At 51.0% G+C, this 22,486-nt stretch overlaps 2 protein-coding genes across 7 annotated transcripts; one reads left to right on the top strand and one right to left on the bottom strand.

Annotated features, from left to right (window-relative positions):
* Positions 1–602: 602 nt before the first annotated feature.
* On the bottom strand, positions 603–16,611 carry KHNYN (KH and NYN domain containing). Of its 5 annotated transcripts, none has more exons than XM_059181791.1 (8): positions 16,260–16,471; positions 8,082–8,302; positions 6,122–7,257; positions 5,856–5,986; positions 5,674–5,770; positions 2,793–2,900; positions 2,484–2,585; positions 603–1,954 (listed from the first exon to the last, which is right to left on the bottom strand). In XM_059181791.1, the coding sequence occupies exons 1-8, from the start codon at positions 16,366–16,368 to the stop codon at positions 1,705–1,707; spliced, it is 2,154 nt and encodes a 717-aa protein (XP_059037774.1). In that variant the 5' UTR covers positions 16,369–16,471; the 3' UTR covers positions 603–1,704. The 5 variants fall into 5 exon arrangements, with proteins under 5 accessions (XP_059037774.1, XP_059037775.1, XP_059037776.1 ...); XM_059181792.1 differs by lacking the exon at positions 16,260–16,471 and adding an exon at positions 8,938–8,999; XM_059181793.1 differs by lacking the exon at positions 16,260–16,471 and adding an exon at positions 8,676–8,764.
* CBLN3 (cerebellin 3 precursor) lies at positions 9,634–12,970 on the top strand. 2 transcript variants are annotated; one of them, XM_059181803.1, is made up of 3 exons: positions 9,853–10,388; positions 10,688–10,807; positions 11,152–12,970. In XM_059181803.1, the coding sequence occupies exons 1-3, from the start codon at positions 10,089–10,091 to the stop codon at positions 11,347–11,349; spliced, it is 618 nt and encodes a 205-aa protein (XP_059037786.1). In that variant the 5' UTR covers positions 9,853–10,088; the 3' UTR covers positions 11,350–12,970. The 2 variants fall into 2 exon arrangements, with proteins under 2 accessions (XP_059037787.1, XP_059037786.1); XM_059181804.1 differs by lacking the exon at positions 10,688–10,807 and having other exon boundaries at positions 9,634–10,388.
* Positions 16,612–22,486: the final 5,875 nt, after the last annotated feature.

The raw sequence follows: 22,486 nt of genomic DNA, 5'->3' as shown, positions 1-22,486 counted from the left end.
ACAGAATCCAGCCCTACTTCTTTATCTGGTCTTGGGCTCTTTAGGAAGTTGACAGGCTCTGTATTACTCCTGAGGGAATGACCCACCTCAAGCGTAGAAGTAACAGAAAAGCATATTTGGGGGCTGCGCCAAAGGAAGGTCTACTGATCAGTGCTGTCCACAGATGAATGTGTGAACTAGGGGTAGTAGTTTCCCTGCACAAGACCTTAAGCAGATAAAGGACAGGAGGGGCACCTGGGTGGCTCAGTCAGTTAAGCCACTGCCTTTGGCTTAGGTCATGATCCCTCGGTCCTGGGATCGAGCCCCATGTTGGGCTCCCTGCTCAGGGGAAGCCTGCTTCTCCCTCTACCTGCTTGTAGTCTCTCTCTATCAAATAAAATCTGGAGGGAGGGGGTGGAGACAAAGGGCAGGATGTAGGAATCAGGATTGAGAGGCAATGTCCTTGTGTGACAGTGGTTGATCTGGTGGCCAGTCAGGCACCTTCCTTCCGACTTGGGACTCTTCAGTTTTCATTTTCCAGATAATTGGTTCATCATGATATAGCCTCTAAAAACCCTCCCATCCCCTTACACACACACACACACACACACACACACACAAAGCAGAAGTGGGGCTCACTTTATGCCACATATGTGTTCTGTAGAGAAAATGCTGGGGTCGGATCACATTAACATTGTCCTTGGAGAGCATGGCTTCATCTGTTTGGTGAACGCTCAACACTTTGGCAAGTGCATCTAACCGGGGACTTTCTGACACATTCGCTCATCTGTAAACACTTGAACGCAACAGGAGAGCTGCCGTTTATAGGAACCCTGAGAGTATTTTGGTAATGCAAAGTCACCCCTAATTAACTGTTTTGTAAATATGGATTCAGGGTGTTGCCCAAAGGGGTTGCAGCCATTATAGGGCATATGGTACCGAGGACCCAGTGTTACAATCTAGGGCCTGGGCCCTGGGGACAGAGGGTCCTCAGCTCTGGGAAAGTGAGGTTTTGGTTAGGCAGCCTGTGCAGCCACAGACAGACACACCTGAGACTTGATGCGGGTACCTTTCCTCTGAGGAGCTTTCCCCTATGTTCTCATTTCTCTTCCCAGCCAGCATTTTTACCCCTGATTTACAGGCAGAAGTAAAGGCCAAGCAGTTCTTTCAAGGTCACAGACAGACATAGCTGAGACCTGAAACCAAGTCTCCCTCTGCCTTCTCCACCAGCTCCCTGCTCCCACAGTGTGAACCAGACCCCGTAACACTAGTCTCCCAAGGGCCCTGCATTCCCTTCGATGCACTGAGGAGCCCAGCCAGGCCTGGGAAGCAACCGGTCTCTCTGGCATCCAGAGCCACAGCCAGGGGGAGGAAAGACTTTACTTCCTTGCCACCTGCTCTTCGTTCCCCACCCCACCCCCCCAAGCCTCCATCCCCAACTGAGTTTGAAGGAGGAGCCAACAGTCCCCATCTCCAGGACCTGCTCTTCCCAGCAGGCCCCCACTCCCTACAGAAACCCTGTGCTATGGCAAGGTTGAGAACTTAAGGCTGAGCAGAACCTCTTGAGAGCTACCTGAGGTCCTGACTCAAGATGAGATCAAGTCCCACCAACTCAGAGTGAGTCTAGGTCAGGGTCTGAGCAGCACAAGGACCCTCACAGAAACAGCTAAGCTGGGCCAGGCTGAAGCTGACTGGGTAGCAGGAACGCAGTCAGGCAAGTGAGGCTCAAAAGTTGAGACTCAGCAGGGCCTCTGAGAGCTGGTTGATGTCCCGGCAGTACGGCTCCCGCTGCAGGATGAAGTCCACCTTGTGATCCTGGCCCCAAAACACCTCGAGCAGCTGGCGCCGCAGCCGCTCCGTCTCCCGGGTCTTCCGGATGCCACTGCCTCTTTCCTCCTCTTTTCTCCCCTGCTGCTGCTGACCAGGTTCTGCAAAGCCCCTGGAAGGATGTTGAACCTTAGAAGACCCCTGTGCCCTGGGAAGAAGCAGAGAGAGCACAAAGAGCCGATGACCATCCTGGAGGGAAGCAAGAGCTCAGTGGGCCTATTTCTGGCTTTGGAGAGGGAACGGGACCTGAAGTTCCCCAAGCTGACCACTGAGCGGCAGCATCAAGCCACTTCTGAAGGGGAGAAGCCCAGTTTCTTTAGAACCAGGAAGGTGAAGCCTGTGGCTATTATGATCTATCTAGTTCTAGTCTGATACATTGATCACTTACTTAATGGCCCAGCAGAGGGTCTGTGGAATAAAACTGGCTATAAGCAAAAGCAACCACATTCCAAATAATCCACCAAAAATACGGATTAGGAGAGGAGAGGAGGGGAGCTCCCCTCCCAGCCAGGAAGGCCTAAGACAGGATTCCCCGAAACACTTAAAAGGCCAAGCCCGTAGCAACGGACCCAGTAGAGAAGTAAGCTGGCCCAGATGAGGTCACACTGCCCCCAAGTCTACAAGGACCCTGCAGAGTGCCAGGGCTGGGGGCCGCCTAGGACAATCTGGGACATTACCTGACTGGCTTCTTTAGGAACTCATCCAGCGTGGGGCCGTTTCGCCCTAACGGGTCATCAGGAACCATGAAGAGGTTTCCCACAAAAGTGAAAGGCAGCAGGCTGGGTGCAGAAAGAGAATGTATGGTCACAGAGGGGCCCTGATGAACCTCCCAGACAGCTGATACCAGCACCCCCAGAAAACTACTAGCCACCTTCCTTCAAGACCATATCAAGCCCCTTCCCAGAGTCTTCACCAGGTGGCAGAGCAGAACTGGTTTACAGAAAGGTCTAGGTACACGCCCTGTTCTCAGGGGAGGGTTCCCTCACCGCTCCCTGATGATTGCCATCCACTTCTCAGACTCCTCCGCCAGGTCCCGGAACTGGTCATTGGAGACAATGACCCCATCAGTCTCTTCAGCCAGCTTCACCATGAACCTGTCCCAAAAATCACAGCAGCCGTTCTGGGATTCTCCAAGGGCCCCAACCCTAAAGAGTAGTATCAGCTCCCATAACCCACTTCTGGGGAGGAGATCTGATCCCCCACCTCACCTTGACCCAGCCACCAGGTGACTGCCAGATTCAGGTGCCATGGTTGGAGAGGAAAGAAAGAGGAGTCCAGCGTGGTGTCCCAAAGCATCCCCTCCACCCAACACTTTGTGCCTCATTATTGAGAAACAGTGAGATCTGGCTCCAGCTCTGTCTTCTTCCACCCTACCTCACCAGTCAGTCAGAAATCCATCATGTTCTCCTCTGAAAAGCCTTCCACTCTGCCCCTTACTTTCCAGTGCTACCACTACCCTTAGCTATTCAGACACTAAAGCTGAGACACTCCATAGCCTCCTGACAAGGGAGTCCCCTGACCCCAACCATTTACCACATTCCAGTCTCTCCTACCTTCCCCTAAACAAATCTCTCCCCTGCTTGCCTTTATCTACAGAGTAAAGTCACATGCCCAGGCCTGGCAGCTAGGGCCTTCTAGAACCCAGCTCGAACCACCCTTACAGCCTTATCTCTCCTGGTATTCCTAATGAACTTTCAACTCTGCCAAAATCAATGATCAGATAACACCCCGTTCTCCAAATATGACCTGTGCTGTCACCAAGTTTCTCAAACTATTGCCTCCATCTGGAGGTGCTTCCCTAACCTCACTGATGAACAGAATCACCAGGAAACTTTTTTAAAAAGAGATGGCTGAGCCCCCAATTTAGTAATTCTGTTTCCACAAGACTAGGATGGGACTCATGAGGCAGTGGATGGGGTTCCTTTTTAACAGGTCTAGAAACCAAAAGATGCAGCCCAGCCCAGCCCGTCCTCAATCAACAAAAAACTGGCAAATCCCTCCCTTCCCAGAAAACACCCACCAGAAGGGGGCACCCTCTCCTCCAGGTTGCCACTGTTTGTGGTTTGGGGCTGGGGTGGGCTCTGAAGGCAAGATCAGGCCTTCCCTAATCCCAGCATCCCCACCTCCTTCTACCAGTGCCTACTGCTAGGTGCTAAATAAGTAGGCAGTATTTGAAAGACAGTGTGGCATACAGGAGACTAGTAGTCAGGATTCAGTGTAACAGATGTCTGGCTCTGAGTTTCTGTCTGGGAAACAAATGAAGGAGATAACAAAGTACATGGTATCAGAGGATATGCAAAAGCCACTTGCAGGTTAAGGGTATTCTACTATGGTGTTACTTCATCTGTTGCTCAGCACCCACCCATTCAGTGGGCCTGGGCCATGCACCACCGTGTCATTCACTGTAACCAGACAAAATTCCAAATTCGCATCGGGCTGTCTGCCTACTGGGACCTACGTAACTGTACAGACACGTGCCTTTAAAATTCATTACAACTGACTTGCTCTTCAGTTTCAATTCTGTGTCAATGCTGCTGTGGAAAGGTTCCATATCTTGGATAATCTGTGAAATCTAGACATAAAACAGAAGAGCATTGGGAGAAAGTGAACTGCCTTTTTATAGAATACCATTTGCTTGTTAGGGAGAAAACATTAAGTATTTGAAAAGACAAAAGATATAATCACTATAGTTTGGAAACTAGTTTTTTCTCTAAAACTGAAAATCCTAGAGAATAAAGCACTTGTAAAATTTTTTATTCGTTAATTAGCTTTTAAAATCTGCCCGTTTCTGGACCGCCTGGGAGGCTCAGTCGGTTAAGCATCCGACTCTTTATTTCGGCTCAGGTCATGATCTCAGGGTCACGGGATGGAGCCCCGCATTAGGCTCTGTGCTCCATATGGAGTCTTCTTGTCCCTCTCCCTCTGCTCCTCCTCTTCACACCGCCTACTCCTTCTCTCCCTATCTCTAAAATATATAAATAAAATCTTTAAAATCTGCCCATTTTCCCACTGTGTGTGTCCCTTGGGGAGGGAACATGCCCTGCATTTTTCATTTAAACAATCTGGCAGCTTAAGGTCTCACTTTTCCTTTGCCACGTAATAGCCCTGGTTGAGAGAGTTAACCTATGTCTGTGGTTCTGTATGACAGAGATGAGACCCACTGCTACACTTGATTGGGTCCGTGAACAGTTAAGGAATATCACTGTACACTTGCCAAGCACCTTGAATGAGGCAAGCATATCCCTTAGCTCCTTTCGATATTCACAAGGAGGGTGACCAAATGAAGAGGACCCTGAGACAAAGAGGTCTGACCCCTAAGAGACTGGTCCACAGGCAGAGTCAATGAACAGTACAACTTGGAGCTCAAATTCAGATCTTCCGATTCTAAGTCCAGTGCTATTTCTGTCAGATGTGTGTTGTATACTCTTAGCAAAGAGTCTCTTGTATCTCTTCATTTGACTTGTGATTTTGAACATGTACCCTGGCACTTCCCGAATGCTGGGAACTTCTCTACCTGTTTGGAAATGTGGGCTTTCAGAAGGTACCTGTCAGTTACTTATGTTACCAGCTTTCCCAGCTTTCCCTGTATTTTCTAGACAGGAAGGCACTACGTAAATCCAAGGCAGCATTCACTTTGAAGAACGAGAAATGAATAAACGGGCAAATGCAGCTGTCCACCATGTGCCTCATTGTGCCTGCAGGGCAGGTCTACTGACCCGTTTAATGGGTGCACGGAGGAACGACTGGCCATCTTCCCGCTACCCGGCTTAGGAGATAGCACAAGGGGTCAGGGGCTTCTGTCTCTCCCTCAGTTCCCCCACTGTGTTCCTGGAATCTCAAGACAGGGGCCAGGAGAGAATCGAGTACCTATCATCATAGGAGGAGATCCTCTTGCCATCCATGACCCGGGAGGGAGTGAGGGAGAGCAGGCTGAGGGAGTACAGCTTTTGCAGGAAGTGGCCCTCTAGAGAAACACAGGCGCACAACGGGGTTATCCTTGGGATGAAGTGGGGCCTATCCCAGGTTATAAAAGACCAGGCCCAACTCACCTCTGACCCTGGCATCCTTACTGAAGCGCCACTGAGGCACAAAGACAGTTATGTCCCGGTGGCCCCGGTCCCAGAAGTACTGCACAGCAATGGCGATGCCCCGGCTGGAGAAGTAGTGCTGGAGGCCGTGCCTGCGGTGGGAAGGGGTCAGCGCTCCGGGGCCCCAGAGGAGGGGCCGCTCAGCACACATCCCCGGCATCAGGAACACCACTCAGACCATGCCCCCAACCCCGCCCCCAGGATCCTCAGGCCCACCAGGTACTCACACCATGGCCACATTGCTGCCATCAATGACAATGTGACGGAGGTCTGGCTGGCCAGGCACATTGGCAAGGCACAGGGTGAAAGGGTCCTGCAGGGCCTCCTGGAAACGCTGCGTGCCGGTCACCAAGTTGCCCCCACGCGTGCCTCGTTTCCATGGAGACCCACGACCTCGCACCACAACCTGCTGCTTGTCTCCCCGATCTCCTCGGTCGCCCCGGTCTCCCCGGTCTCCACAGTGCCACGGGGGCTCGGGTGCAGGGGGAGGGCTGGGCACCCTTGGAGGCGAGGCTTTCCCGTTGTGGAGCCGCTGGAGGAGGGAGGCTCCCCGGGGCTGAGCTGCCCTCTGACAGGGACCCTGTGCAATAGGAGGCTCACCCTGGACACTGACTGACCTTCCCCTGTCCTGAGGCACCCCCTCCTTGCCCAGGGCCTTCCCTGTCAGGAAAGGCCCTAACTGCCCTACCACTCCCCCTCCTGACTGTGATCTGAAGGCCCCTGCTTTCTCCCAGGCCTCTTTCCCAGGCAGCTCCTTCCACCCCACTTCCATCTCCCTGGGACCACCCTGCTTCTCTCCCTCCTTCTCCATAACCTGTCTCTCTCCCCTTGACTCTTGCCACCCCATAGGTCCAGGGTCCAGGGACTCCCTCCCTTCACTCGAGGGAGCTCTGACTCCCTGGTACTGAGCATCCAGTGGGCCTGGGTTCCCCCTGCCGCAGGGGGGCTGTGGCTGGGGCCCCTGATCCCTGGTTGCATCCTGCACCAAACTCAACAGTTCCTCCTGGACAGCCAGGGGCAACCGCAGCAGGGCCTGTGTGTGGGCATCCCTATAGGGCTGCAGCAGGGCAGAGAAGTCTCCTAGCACTCCGGCACACTGCAAGGCTCCAGGCGATCGCCCCGGCTGGAAGTCCCAGCTCAGCCGCTCCACCAGCTCCTCCACTCTGCTCTGAGCCATGACGAAGGCCTCAGTCAGGCCACTGACCATCAGCGAACCAGGGGGCCCTGGCACAAGGTGGGCTGATGTGCTCCAGACCAGGCAATCAAGGAAAAAGCCCTGGGCTCCCAGGAAGATGCAGTGCAGTTTGGGTGGGTAGTGGACTTCATCCTGCAGCTCAGGACTGCAAAGACCCTTCAGGAACTCCTGGGAGAGGAATTTGGGACGGCAGGTGAGGGGGGGGGTGAGGCGATAGAGAAAAAAGAGACTGCTGGAATTCTACATGGTCCAGTAGCTTCTTCAAGCCCATCGCACTCCATTCTGAGCTCCAAGATACCTGGGCAGAGCAACGGAGCTCCATAGATCCTGACAAAGGTGAGGATTAAAGGGATCAAGAATCTACTTCTTTCCTTTTTCAGCTGATAGTCTATGGCTAATATTTCCATTTAGAACTTGGCTCAACTTAAGATACTGTTATAATTAACAAGGCTGTCTCTCTGAATATTTATGCTTGCATGTGCGATAATATTTCTATTGTAATGACTGTCATTGCTAACTTTTGCTGAGCTCATGCTTTATCTCATTCACAATAAGCCAATGAGGTAGACATTGCTATTATTCACATTTCATAAATAAGGAAACAGGAGACTCTGCACAGGGCTGGTAGCTGGTGGAGCTGTACTGCAACCTCTGACCCAAGGAAGCAATGTGGCCTGGCTTCCCCTCCCCCAGTGAATTCCTTGGTGGGGCCTGCTTGCCTGGATTATCTCCAGTCTCCCAAACACCACAACTGATTCCAACACAATCACCTGTCTCTAAGTCGTGGCAGAACCTGGCTCACCGCGGCTCAAACGAAACCGAAACTCCACAGAAATACTATTTGCAAAGTCCCTCCAAGTTTAGAGTCACTGAGGTTGCCAGTAAGACAACCAAGGAGTGAGTGGAGATCCTCCCCAGCAGGCCCTCCACTCCTCTGCTCAGTGTAGGGGAGGGAGTCGTTATTCCCTGAAGGGGCAGACAGGGGTGTTCACCTTGGCTCTGCTGGCGTTCTCCTTGGGGCCCTCCAGCTGCAGCCAGATGTGAGGGTTCTCAGGACAGTCCTTAGGGAGGACACTCATCCCCACGCTGAAGATGCGCTCCACGTAGGGTTGCTGCTCCCGCACCTTGTCCTCGGCCTCCGCAGACACGGCAAAGCGGTCAGGGGACGGAGATCCAGCCCCCCAGGTAGGCATGGCTGCCTGGCCACCCAGCCCTGGAAGGAGGGAAGGCAGCTCTGAGCCTCCTCGCCCGCTCAACCCAAACTGTGGTCTCCCAGCCTACACTAGCGATCAACAGGTCGCACCTAGTTATCGATCTAGTAAACACCCTAGGTCCATCTAGGAAGGGAATGTCACATTATCCGGAATCGGGTCTTCTCTCCGAAGAAAGTTCATGGGCAAACAAGGCTGCCTGTTGGGGATGGGCATCTGGCCTCTGGAAAAGGCTGGCCACGGCCCTAAGCAGGAAGAGTGGGGGGCTCCAGCTCGGTCTGGAGGCCAGAAGTGGATAGATGACAAAACAGTCTCTCTCCTCAGAGTCTCTACAGTCTCCGGGTCCAAACTAGCCTCTTAAAGACGAATCCTCACCGAGGCTTGAACTGGGATGCCCTCCGGAGTCCCTAGTCTGCCATTTCCAAGGTTTCTAGCCCCTCCCACCTCTCCCCCTCCATCCGCCGTCCGCCGTTCCTCTCGGTCGCGCTACGGCCCCACCCGGGGACCGACGCCAGGCCGGGGACCGCCCACGGCCGCCAGTAGCCACCGCCCCCGGCCGTCCCTCCCCCAGGCCGCGCTCTGCACTGGGGCTCCGACTTGGCTCCCCCCGCCCGGGCGCGAGGGAGAGGGCGCCTACCCGCCTCGGCCGCCCGCTTCGGCCTCAGGCCCGCCGGCGCCTCTCGATGCCTGCCCGCCCCAGCTTCAGCGGAGAAGAGCTGGGGGGGCCACGGAGCCGGGGTAGGGGGGCCGAATCTGGGCGGGCCTTCCCGAAGCCCTCACCCAACTGGGACCTGTCTTCTCCACATCTCGAACAGTTTTTTGAGTCACTTCCTGGCCGGGGGTGGAGTCAGCCAGACCCCACCCCGCTCTGGGCTGGCTCCCGGCCTTAGCGCGCGCCTGCCGCCGGGCTCCTCCCTGGCCCGCCCACGGCCCCGCCTTCGGGCCCGCCCACTCGCCCGTAGGTTTCTACCCCTGCTCGGCATCCCAGCCTCACGGATGGGCTAGTCTCTCCCCTGGGTCTGGGTTCCAGCTCGTTCTGAGCAGCTGTTTTTCGGGCGAGAGGAGCCACTTGTTGAGAGCTGGAAGTGAAGAAGGCCTTAAAAGGGACTCATCCTTTACTTTCGGATGAAGATACGGAAGACTAAGGAGAGAAAGAGACTGGCCCACGGTCACAAGATACTGACACCGTTGACTCAAGCACTTTCCACCAAAACAATTGTAGGGAGAAGACAGGGCTCTGGCTTTCGTCCAACAGCCGGAAGGAGCCGCTGAGTGGGCTGTTGACTAGCGGGGGATTTTGAAGAGGGCAGGAACAAGGAGAAAGAGGGGGCTGTGGGGCTGTCTTGGGCACACATGCACTTACACGCACCTACAGGCACTCACATTCTCACATTCTCACATTACGAACATACGAAGTTCTCTGTAGTCCCAGACGCAGCCTTTAGTGCTCTCCAGAGGGGCTGCCCTGGGTTCTGGCTGTAGCCCTCCTGTCTGGCTGTTTCATCGCCCTTCTCCCTCCTCCAGCCCAACTGCTGCTGTCACTTCATGCCCTGCCAAGGAGGAGGGAACTGCAGTGACAGCGGGAGAGAGAGGCTGGTCAGAGTCGTGGGGCACAGAGAGGTATGGAGAGAGGGATGCTGAGACCAGGGGACAGTAAGACCCAGAGAGAGGGCTAAGGAACAGGGTGAGAGGTAGTGAGAGTCCACAGGAAGAGGGAACTGAAAGGAACACGGAACTGAGAGGGGACAGGAGACAAGGAGGACCTGTGGGTCACAGAGCCAGTCAGCCATGCTGGGAGCCAAGCGACACTGGCCACCAGGTCTCCTATCCAGCCCCCCGCTGCCCTTGGTCCTGATGCTTCTGGTCCTAGGGTGCGGGTGGGCCCAAGAGGGGACAGAGCCTGTCCTCCTGGAGGGTGAGTGCCTGGTGGTCTGTGAGCCTGGCCGAGCTGCTGCAGGGGGCCCTGGGGGAGCAGCCCTAGGAGAAGCACCCCCCGGAAGAGTGGCATTTGCCGCAGTCCGAAGCCACCACCATGAGCCAGCAGGAGAGATCAGCAATGGCACCAGTGGGGCCATCTACTTTGACCAGGTAATCCCCCTACCCTTGTCCAGATGACCTGTAAGGACCTGGAATCAACTGCCCAAACCTACTTTGCTCTTAAGGAAAAACCCCCTACTATGTGACGAGGTGCTCCTCAGCCCCACTGCCCATCTCCCTTCCTTACTTTCCTACCTACATACCTCCTTGTCCTTTCTCACCATTTCCTTTGAATTCATGCCTTCCTCCTGTTCTTGTCTACCTGCCACCCCTTCTTTTCCTAACTAACTACCCCTCCCCACAACCCAGTAGTTTCTCTGATCCCCACTAATAGAGTCTGCTTCCCACAGGTCCTGGTAAATGAGGGTGGTGGCTTTGACCGGGCCTCAGGCTCCTTCGTGGCCCCTGTCCGTGGTGTCTATAGCTTCCGATTCCATGTGGTGAAGGTGTACAACCGCCAAACTGTCCAGGTGACCTGTGTGCTAGGGCCCTTTCGTGGCTCAGGAGGGGAGGGGAGGGAAAGGGAATAAGTGGAGTCCAGCTGTGACTCCTAGGTAGACCCTCCATTGACCTGTGCGTGTCGGGGGAGGGGGGGTAGCAGGAGCAAGGAAGCAAAATAGCAGCCAGCAGAGAGTGTAGAGGAGGTAGGGGCCAACACTGGCCACCTCTCAGCCCTCCCACAAGAGCGCACTGAGCTCCAAGTTCCCAAGATTACTGAGTCCCTTGGGGGCTGGAGAAAAGAAGAAGCCCTTGGGAAAGTGGAGGTCTTGGGACAAGGGCTGGGGAGAAATTCTAACTGGGCTCACCTCCCCAGGTAAGCCTGATGCTGAACACATGGCCTGTCATCTCAGCCTTTGCCAACGACCCTGACGTGACTCGAGAGGCAGCCACCAGCTCTGTGTTACTGCCCCTGGACCCGGGGGACCGGGTGTCCCTACGCCTGCGCCGGGGGAACCTTCTGGGTGGCTGGAAATATTCAAGCTTCTCTGGCTTCCTCATTTTCCCACTCTAGAGGTTCAAGCCTTTCAAGGATCGGACTCTAACCCCTGCCTTCTGCCCTCTGCCCTCTGCCCTCTCTTGCCCCAGAAGCAGCTTCTTTGGGGGTAGGAGAAGGACTCCCTCTGTCTGCCTGTATTCTACTTTCTTGCATGGGTTCCTGTGCCTAACGCCCAAGGTGAAGAGTAAAGAGTAGAGCTGCGGTGTCTGAGGATCTGGCCCCTCGGACCTCTCCTCCCACCCCCAGTCTCCCACTGCAGCGCTTTGTACCCACAGGGTTTGCCAGGTAGGGAGACCTGTGCTGCTTTGCAGACTCTGCTCGTCCTGTTCCTCCACCCCCAGCTCTCCACTCAGTGCTATTAGGGACAGGTGGCCCAGGTGAGCCTGACAGGCCCCCACTGCGGCCCAGATGGACCAGCCTCAGTGTACCCTGCAGGCTTCTTCCTATGAGGTGTGCCAGCATCACGGATCTTGGCCAGCACAATCAGAAGCTGAGCCAGCACCATGTGGGCTAGGGCAGGAGGCTTAGCCACCAGCAGAAGTGTGGGGAGGACCATAGCGTGGCCTGGAACCTATGGCTGGTGGGGCAGGAAGGGCATGTGCCCAGCCTGAAAAGGATATATGTGTTTCATTTACATGGGGGCAGCCAGCAGGCAGTGAACCTGGGTATCCATCTGGGCCAGGTCCCGGATGGACTCTGGCCCTCCCCTCCCCATCCAAAACATGGAGTGTATGTGTTCGCTCTAGCCAAGAGTCGGTGTACTGAACTTCCTTAGACGGCTGGAGGTAGGGGTAGAAAGTCACATGTGAGCAAGTGTAGATCTCCAGGCATGGAATGTGCCAATGACAAGGCCACCTCCTAGAACGGCTCTACCTTTGCCATCTGAACTTCAAGCACTCTACACTCTGACCGTCACCTCCTGGCTGTCTCAGCGACCTTCCTGTAGCTGTTCCAGACGATCCCTCGGCCTCTCTTCTTTCTCCTGATTTGTGCTCTCTTGTCCTCCTTTCTTAAACTTCCTCTTGTCTTGGATGCTATGATTTATCCCTTCAACCACTCTCCTGCGGATATTATGAAATCTCTCTGTCTTACTGTGCTATCCCATTCTCCCAGCATGGATGAACCTATCCATAAAGCAACTAGAGAATGATGGTCAATGAGAAACTGCAGGATCCCTGAAGAGACAAGATGCCATTACGATTTGGATCAGGGGTTACAGGCTACAAGCAGGTATGTGGTTGAGAAGATAAATGTAAGAATGTATATTCAAGTTAAATAAAAAAGGATGTTGGCAATGCTTGACTTAAATAGGAAATACCGATGTGAATTTGCGGTTTTCAAAAGAAATAACTTATTCAAATGTTGTCATGAATGTAGCCTAGAAACAACATCAGGAAAAATCTGATACACATTCTTAACCTTGGATCTTTGCCTCAAATATTATTCACCTTTAAAATAACCACAGGGGAGGGGCACCTGGGTAGCTCAGCTGGTTAATTAAGTGGCTGCCTTCTGCTCAGATCATGATTCCAGGGTCCAGAGATCAAGCCCCACCTTAGGCTCCCTGCTTAGCAGGGAGTCTGCTTCTCCCTCTGCCCATTCACCCACTTGTGCTGGCACTCTCTCTCTCTCTCTCTCTCAAATAAATAAATAAAATCTTTAAAAATTAATTGTTTATTTATTTAATTAATTTAATTAGATAAATAACTCAGGGGACAGGGCACCTGGCTGGCTCAGTCAATGAAACATGTGACCCTTGATCTCAGGGTTGTAGGTTCAAGCCCCACATTAGGTGTAGAGATTACTTAAAAATAAAAAATCTTGGGATGCCTGGGTGGCTCAGTGGGCTAAGCTGCTGCCTTCAGCTCAGGTCATGAACCCAGGGTTTTGGGATCAAGTCCCACATCAGGCTCCTTGCTCGGCAGGGAGCCTGCTTCTCTCTCTGCCTCTGCCTGCCTCTCTGCCTGCTTGTGCACGCGCACGCGCTCTCTCTCTCTCTCTGACAAATAAATAAATAAAATCTTTAAAAAATAAATAAATAAATAAATAAATAATCTTTAGTAAATAAATAGAACTCAGTGTTCCTTGGAGAATAAATAGTTCCATGTCTTAAATAACTCTAGGCCTGGAACATGTTCCAGGAACATGTTGTTAATGACAAAAAGCAAGGATACTTGTTAAACTATATAAGGTAGAGCTGAAAGGCAAAGGAATCCATCTTAAAATGCTCCCGCCTGACATGTTCTGACAATTTGATCATCAAAAGGAAAAAAATAGAGGCACCTGGGTGGCTCAATCAGTTAAGCACCTCCCTTGGGCTCAGGTAGTGACCTCAGGTTCCTGGGATCAGGCTCCTCACTTGGTTGGGAGTCTGCTTCTCCCTCCTCCTAGCCCTCTGCCCCTAGCCCCACTTGTGCTCTCTCTCACTCTCTCTCTCAAACAAATAAATAAAATCTTCTTTAAAAAAAATTTTTTTAAAAAGAATATAAGTAATCAGAACAAGGTGAACTTTTAAAATCCATGACTCTGGAGTGACATTCAAAGAGGAAAAAGTCACTATAAAATGGGCAAAAAGATGATTAATATACCAAGTGGAAAAGAACAAATATAATGGCATATTTGTAGTTAATTCTGATAAGTAGGAGAGTATGAAAATAGTAGGTAATTTATCTCCTCATAAGGTACACTCATTTCTCCTTATTTGTATAAATAGGGAGGGGTGGACACCTGGAGCGCTGAGTAATTCCAGAGAAGGTTGGAACTGTGTCAAGAATGAAGAAGGCTGATTGGCACCATCTGGTCATATATTACAACTAGGACGAAAGGGAGTCCAACAGTGTGTTGCTAGATGATGAATTAGTCAACGTCTAAAAAGATAACTGCCCACAGCTCAAACTTGATCCTTCATTTCTTGGGAAAGGGAGCCTCCATATTGCAATACTAATTATAATGAGACTGTAGTAACAGTAAACCCAAAATAATAACGGCTTACCCAAGAAAGATTATTTCTGTCTCCCATGGAAGAATGCACACATGAAGAGTGTAGGGCCGGACTGCAGTTTTATGATCATCACAGCTGAGTTTCCCTTCTTGCCATTCTACCATCTTTTGCATGCCATCTCATGGCCCAACCTGGCTCCCTGCACTCCAACCATTACATCAGCCTTACAGCCCGCCAGGAAGGAGGAAGGAAGAAAGGGCCACCAGCTCGCTTTACAGAAGCCTTCTGAAAGATGCACCCCACATTCCGGTTGCGTGCCATTAGCTACAGTTTAGTCACACCTGCCACACCAGACCAGAGAGAGAGGCTAGGAAGTAGAGTCTTTATCCCAGGCAGCTATGCTCAGCTAAACATCAGTAGTTTTACAATGAGGAAGAAGAGGAAACTGTATATGTTGTGGGGGGATGGACAACTAGATGTTTTTGAAAGTGCAATGGGCTACAGATATTTGTGAATAATGACAGTGAAGTTGTTGTAGTGCTTTTCCATTGCTGTATAACAAGTTACATTCAGCAGCTTAACACAACACCTACCCATTATCTCACAGTTTTTTGTAGGTCAGAAGTCCAGCAAAGCATGACTGGATTCTCTATTTGGCATTTCATAAGGTTGAAAGCAAGGGCTGCCTTCCTTGCTGAAGGAGAAGAATCCACTTTCAAGCTAATTCAGAGTTCAGTTCCTTATGGCTATAGGACTGAGGTCCACCATCTTTGAGCCAACAACCCTGGGCCAAGTCCTTCATACATTATGAACCTCCATGACCCACCCATATCTCTGATTTCAGTGGAGAAAGTTCTCTGATTTTAAGTGACCATGTGATTAGATTGGGCCCACCCAGGTAATACGGGATAATCTCCCTATTTTAACCTTAATTACATATGAAAAAGTTCATTTTACTATGAAACATAATTCAAGTTTCCAGGAATCAGGACATGGACATTTTTGGAACATCTGCATGGAACATGGACATTTTTGGAATATCCTCATCATTAAACTTAAAGATGTCATCATCTAAAGGAAAGGCATCCAGCTACAACACTAATCACGTGGAAAAAATGTGGGCTTGAGGAACTCTCGCCCTATTCAAGGTAAACACTGGCTCTGATTTTAGTCATTTTAGAAGGAGATCCACTGCCCAGATCCCAACCAAGAATTCATTGATTAGTAATACAAAACTTCATCTGCACTGAGATAGTGTTCTTTTGGGGGTTATGCAAACTGAGAGAATATCCATCTCTTGGGTCTGCAAGCCCATTTTTATAATAAGTGTAAGTATAGGTAATAAATTTCATGGTCCTTGTAAGATGTGTGTGCTTTACCAAAATCATGCTTTTAGAGACGTTAATACATTATATTGGTTATTTTATCGAAATATGAGGATTTAAGTTTACAATCAATGTTTAAGTCATTTGATTTGTAAAATACATAGATTTTGAATTATTGGGTATATAAATCGTGTTTAAATGTTTAGATGATTTTGCTTAAGTAGGTTTACAAGGTAAATAAATTAAACAACAAATAAAGCACAGGTGGCGGTCAGTGCTCCTCTCCAGGTACAAAAAACTCCTTGCACTTTAAGGATCCAAAGACTAGACTCCAGCTGTCCTACCCCCCTATACTCACATCCTGACAGCAGATTGCAGCAGAGCAAATCTCACCACTGAAAGATGAGCTGTAGATCTAAACTCATGGTATCCAGCCACCTCTGGTCCTCAAGCCTCCTTGAGACCTGCAGGTCTCCTCTGGTTTCCTCTGCCAGGTGTTCTCCTCATCCTCCCCCGCATCCAACTGAAGCCTCTGTTCTCTCCTGAAACCTTTCACAGCACCAACTCTGCCCCCACTGTTGGCAACAGACAGCCTCGCTCCCAGAAGCAGCAGAAACACCAGGCAAGAAGCCTTCCGACCACCACATCTAGAAACTCACCATTCTCATCTCTGCTTCCTCCTATCTGGCTCAGTAGAAGACGGGTCCCTCTTCTTGTCAGGGCAGCCATCTCCATCCACCAGTCACGGAGCTCACTTCTTCCAGACATCCTCTTTTCTTTTCCTTGCTTCTCTCTGATAGGTGCAACCTCTCCCTCTCTACTCCTTCCCTTCAGCAGTTGACTAGACTCAAGTATCTTAAATCTGAAAGAGGAAAAGATGGGTGTGGAAATAGTTGTAGGTAAAGAGTTGTCCTTGGCTCTGTATGCCCCCGAGGCCAGTTGGCGTCATCTCCCCTCCTCTTCAGAGTCAAATATTTATGTTCACCAGTTTCTTGCCACTTAAGTCAACTATGGCCTCACTACTCCACCTGAACTGCTCTCAGCTGGTCACTTACAACTTCCGTGTCACTAAAGCCAGTGGACACTTCCTGGTCCTTCTGGTTTTCAGGTTCTCCCTAACATTTGACCCTGTTGGCCACACCCTCCTAGAAATTTCTACACCAGTTTCCCTGACTATATGCCTTCTGGGCTTGCCCTCCACTCTCTGCCTAGGCTCCAAATCCTCTTTCAGGCTCCTCTACCTCTACCATTACATCAGCCTTACAGCCCCCCAGGAAGGAGGAAGGACGAAAGGGCGACCAGCTCGCTTTACAGAAGCCTTCTGAAAAATGCACCCCACATTCCGGTTGCGTGCCATTAGCTACAGTTTAGTCACACCTGCCACACCAGACCAGAGAGAGAGGCTAGGAAGTAGAGTCTTTATCCCAGGCAGCTATGCTCAGCTAAACATCAGTAGTTTTACAATGAGGAAGAAGAGGAAACTGTATATGGGGTGGGGGAACAGCTAGATGTTTTTGAAAGTGTAAATGGGCTGCAGATATTTATGAATAATGACAGTGAAATTATTAACATTAAGCCCATAACTTAAATGTTGGTTTTCCTCAAAGTTCTGCCCTAGGATTTCTTCTGTCCTGACACATATTCTCAAAAGCTCAAATTCCCATCCATGTGCTGACAGCTTCCACATTTGTTCTCTCTATTCCCGATCCCCCTCCTAAATTGCAGACTTACACATTGGATTTCCCACCTTAAAGTCAACCTCCTAAAACGATAGTCTTTCCTCCCTAAATTCATTCTCTCTGTGTGTCTGTTCTCTGTAAATGGAACCTCCCAGTTCCCCTAACCCAGCAGTAGCCATCATCCTCAGTCTTCCCCTCTCTCTCATCCCCCATAGCCAATCACTTACACCCGTGGGTTCCATCCACTGTTCCCCATCCATGCTGGCTCAAACTACCAATCTCCCAGATAGGGTTTCCCAAAACTTTGGGGGGGGGGGCGGTGAGGGAGGGGCAGAGGGAGAGGGAGAGAGAAAATCTTAAAAGCAGGCTCCACACTCAGGATGGATGCAGGACTCGATCCCACAACCCTGAGATCATAACCTGAGCCGAAATCAAGAGTTGGATGCTTAACCGACGGTGCCACGCAGGCTTTCTAACCATCCTTTGGCCTCCAGTTTCACTTCCTCCGCCCATTCTCCACACTGGGGCTGCCATAGTGATCTTAGTAAATGAGCTTCACCGTCTAAAGCCCTGTAGGGGATGGGGGGAGAGTCTCAGAATGAGACATTTCTTGGTGTGGTTTTTGAGATCCTTGGTAGTCCAGCTGCTGCAGACTCTCCTGCTTCATTTTCAGGGTCTGCAAGAACGTGGAGGTTTACAAAGTAGCACCAGGTACTCTAGCTGAGGGAAAGGGGTGCCATCCTCTGTTGGGGGCCTGGAGCTGGTGTATTAAATTAAAACTCTGCAGCTTGGGACGCCTGGGTGGCTCAGTGGGTTAAGCCTCTGCCTTCGGCTCAGGTCATGATCTCACGTTCCTGGGATCGAGCCCCACATCGGGCTCTCTGCTCGGCAGGGAACCTGCTTCCCTTCCTCTCTATTTGCCTGCCTCTCTGCCTGCTTGTGATCTCTGTCTGTCAAACAAATAAATAAAACCTAAAAAAAAAAAAAAAAAAAAACAACAACACCTCTGCAGCTTGTGGGCCTGGAGGCACAAGCCACCCACACGGACATAGTAGGCAGGTCGCTCCCTCCCTGGGTGAGCTCTCACCTCAGGGGAGTGAAAACCCCAGGGCCATTTTCACTGATGGTACAGTTTCAGTACACGCACCAAAGGAAGACACAAGATTCATTACTTACAAATCCCAGAACTGGGAGTGAGGGTGCCTGCAACAAACCAAGGAAAGGGCAGTTGTCTGTCCCTGGTCACAGGTGAATGAGCCAGAGGTAGAGAGCAGGGTGACAAGCACCTATTATTCATAAGGCGGTTGGCCCAGAGGTCACTGAAATGTTCATGGGCTCAACTCTCAGTGGTTATTTTAAAAGGCACCCCTAGGAAAAGCAAAGTGGGAACTTGGGGCGGGGTGGGGGCAGGGGGAGTGTGGCCTCCTGAACTCTGATCCTTGAAAATGGCCCGGCCACGGGGCACCTGGGTGGCTCAGTGGGTTGAGTCTCTGCCTTCGGCTCAGGTCATGGTCTTAGGGTCCTGGGATTGAGCCTGGCATCAGGCTCTCTGCTCAGCAGCGAGCCTGCTTCCCTTCCTCTCTCTCTCTGCCTGCTTCTCTGCCTACTTGTGATCTGTCTGTCAAATAAATAAATAAAATCTTTAAAAAAGAAAGAAAATGGCCTGGCTTCTGGTCACCAGCAGGGCTGACGAACTGTGAAATGGCCAAGCAGCAATTCAAAATCTCACCTCAGAAAAGGAAGGACAGCTTGCAAGTCAACATTTATCAGGGCCAAGAGAATTGTTCTTGGACCCACCTGTTTCGGTTTGTAAAGCATCTTCTTTTTTTTTTTTTCAAAGATTTTATTTATTTATCAGAGAGAGAGAGGGGGAGAGAGCGAGCACAGGCAGACAGAATGGCAGGCAGAGGCAGAGGGAGAAGCAGGCTCCCTGCCGAGCAAGGAGCCTGATGTGGGACTCGATCCCAGGACGCTGGGATCATGACCTGAGCCGAAGGCAGCTGCTTAACCAACTGAGCCACCCAGGCATCCTGGTTTGTAAAGCATCTTAACCTGAACCAGCCTGAAATGGAGAAATCTTAACTGGCACTGGACAACACCATAATGAAAGATGGAGAGCCACAGACTGAAGGCAGGTGGTGGGGAGGAGCCCTAGCAACGAAGCGAGTATGCTTATGTAAGAAGCAGGGAGTAGCAGTTAAGATGGTGGCCCAGGAGCTTCTCACTTAGTAGCTGCGCGTGACCTTCTGTGATTTAACCTCTCTGTGCCTCATTCTTCCTCTATACAATGGGGGAAAAAAACTGGATCTGCTCCATGGGGTTGGAAAACACTTCGAAGATGCCTGGACAAAGCAAAGGCTCTCTGCGTGCAAGCGACTGTTATCATTTGGATCAGTCAGTAAGTTAAAACTGGTGCATGTCCCAAGGATTCTTGGGCAACCTTAAAAAGGCAGGTAGGATATTTTGTTTTATAGGGGCCATTTACCTGTTACAAAGCTTCTTTCATTCAGATGTGTTCACTTTTACCCTGAACACAAGGGCTTAGTGACTGGTTGCTCGGAAAGCGTGGTAGAGCAAAGCTGAGGGGTCCTCATCTCACCAGCTGGTTTGTGTAAGTTGTTTTGGGTTTTTTTTTTTTAGATTTTATTTATTCATTTGACAGACAGAGATCACAAGTAGGCAGAGAAGCAGGCAGAGAGAGAAGGGGAGACAGGCTCCCTGCTGGGCAAAGAGCCCGATGCGGGGCTCGATCCCAGGACCCTGGGATCATGACCTGAGCCAAAGGCAGAGGCTTTAACCCACTGAGTCACCTAGATGCCCCTGGTTTTTGTAAGTTTTAACATGGGAACAGGATACAGTGTGGAACGTTTTTTGTCTTTACAGCTTGTGTTACGTCATGGTACTAGCTGCATATGGGCTGTTTTGTAATTTCTCTGCTAGAGACTTGGGGAAGCCCACCTGCCAGTCCTCCATAGATGAAGGGAAAATGGTAGTGGGTATAAATGAAAGAAACAGTGACTGGTAGTCTACCATGCCCCATGACACTCAACTATAGACAAACATTTTTTATTCACTCCCCCAAAGAGAGGAGGAATCTCAAATCCTAAGTCATTCAACAGTGAAGAAGCAAAATCTCACCATTAGAGGGCTCAGAAGCCAATGTGGGTAAAATCTGATTATTACTTAAAGTTATCCAGAGTAGAAAATGGATTCTGAAGAACCACCTTTCTTTTTTTTTTCAAGATTTTATTTATTTATTTGACAGAGATCACAAGTAGGCAGAGAGGCAGGCAGAGAGAGGGAGAAGCAGGCTCCCTGCTGAGCAGAGAGCCCGATGAGATGCGGGACTCAATCCCAGGACCCTGAGATCATGACCTGAGCAGAAGGTAGAGGCTTAATCCACTGAGCCACCCAGGCGCCCCGCTGAGCCACTTTTCTGATCAGCCCTCCGCTTAGGAGCTCCGAGCCTTTCACTTGCTGACCTGTACTGAGAGTGTGTGCCCTGCTCTTGGCAAAGAGGGTCAGGGAAGACCAGGACCTCTCTGAACGGCCTGTGAGCTGAGACCACAGGCACATGAGCCACAGACCCCTCTGCCACACTCTCTCTTACTGCCCTGCCCTGTGTTTGCTCGTTGAATCATCCTGAATCATCTCCCTCAACTGAGTGTGGATACCAAAGGGGCAGAGACCATATCACTCCCATTACCTGATACCCACACCTAGACGGGGCCTGGCACATAGTAGGTGCACCATAAATAGAGAACGACAAGGTACACACCAACTGGGGAGTTCTCAGGAAGGACATTTCCTTCCTACCACTCCATACCCCTGCCAGTGCTGAACAGAAGCTTGGGCAGGTGCTGGGTGTCCAGGTGGCTCGGTCAGTTAAGCATCCAACTCTTGCTCTTGGCTCAGGTCTTGATCTCAGGGTGCTGGGACCGAGCTCTGCATTAAGCTCTGCGCTCAACATGGAACCTACTTGAGATCCTCTTCTTCTGCTTTTCTCCCCTCTGTCTCTATCTCTGTTTCTGTTTCTGTCTCTCTCTTTCTCTCTCTAAAAATAAATAAAATCCGAAAGAAGGAAAGATGTAAGTTTGGGTAGGTGAAAAGGGCAGCAATGAGCAAAGGCCCAACTTTGGGAAGCTTGGCCACCATTGGGAAGGTCTCTGAGCCTGAAGAGTCCAGGAGCAGGGAGAAAAGAAATGTTAGCTGGCATGCAGTTGGCATAGTCAGCTCTGGCTACTAGAACAAAATGCCATAGTCAGGGGGCTCACACCATAGGCATTGATCTCTCCTGGTTCTGGAGGCTGGACATTGATGATCAAGGTACTGACAGATCCGCTTCCTGGCTCACAGATGGCCATCTCCTCACTTTACCCCACATGTGGAGACAGAGCAACCTCTAGCCTCTTTCTCCGCTTAGAAGGACACGAATCCCACCATGGAGGCTCCACCCTGACGACCTCATCTAAATCTGAATACCTCCGGAGGGCCCTTTTGATACCTTCTAATACCTCCAATATCGAACACCTACTAATAGCATCCTACTAGGGGTTAGGGTTTCAACATACGAATCTGGGGAGACTCAAACAGGCAGTCTATAACAGGTGAATGTTTACGCCATACTCGGCACCCCAGTAGCCTCTTTGCACAGATAATTTCATGTAACCCTCGCACCATCCCATAACTTGGGAATCGCTACCCTGCATCAGACAGATGGGGAACCCAAGGCCTCAGGAAACAGATCATACAGGTAGCGGAAACAGAGTCAAGCTCCAAGCCGAAGTCTATCCTGTCTCCAATCCCACAAAGCGGGGCCAGCTCTGTGGCCATTCTCTCACACCAGCCTTAATCCAGCTCTTCCAAGAGCTGGAAAAGAGGGGCGCCTGGGTGGCTCAGTGGTTTGGGCTGCTGCCTTCGGCTCAGGTCATGATCTCAGGGTCCTGGGATCCAGCCCTGCATCGGGCTCTCTGCTCCGCGGGAGGCCTGCTTCCCTCTCTCTCTCTCTCTCTCTCTGCCTGCCTCTCTGCCTGCTTGTGATCTCTGTCTGTCAAATAAATAAATAAAATCTTTAAAAAAAAAAGAGAGATCTGGAAAAGAGCGTCCCCAAGGAAGCGCCCGGCCCCGGCCCCCTCCCAGCCCTGCCACAGAAACAGCTGTGGGGCCTGCCACCTGTCGCTGCTGGGTACTGGTCTCACCTGTGAAAT

This window comes from Mustela lutreola, chromosome 7 (assembly GCF_030435805.1).
Source record: "Mustela lutreola isolate mMusLut2 chromosome 7, mMusLut2.pri, whole genome shotgun sequence".
NCBI classification, from domain to species: domain Eukaryota; kingdom Metazoa; phylum Chordata; class Mammalia; order Carnivora; family Mustelidae; genus Mustela; species Mustela lutreola.
This window is presented reverse-complemented; position numbering and strand designations above follow the sequence as displayed.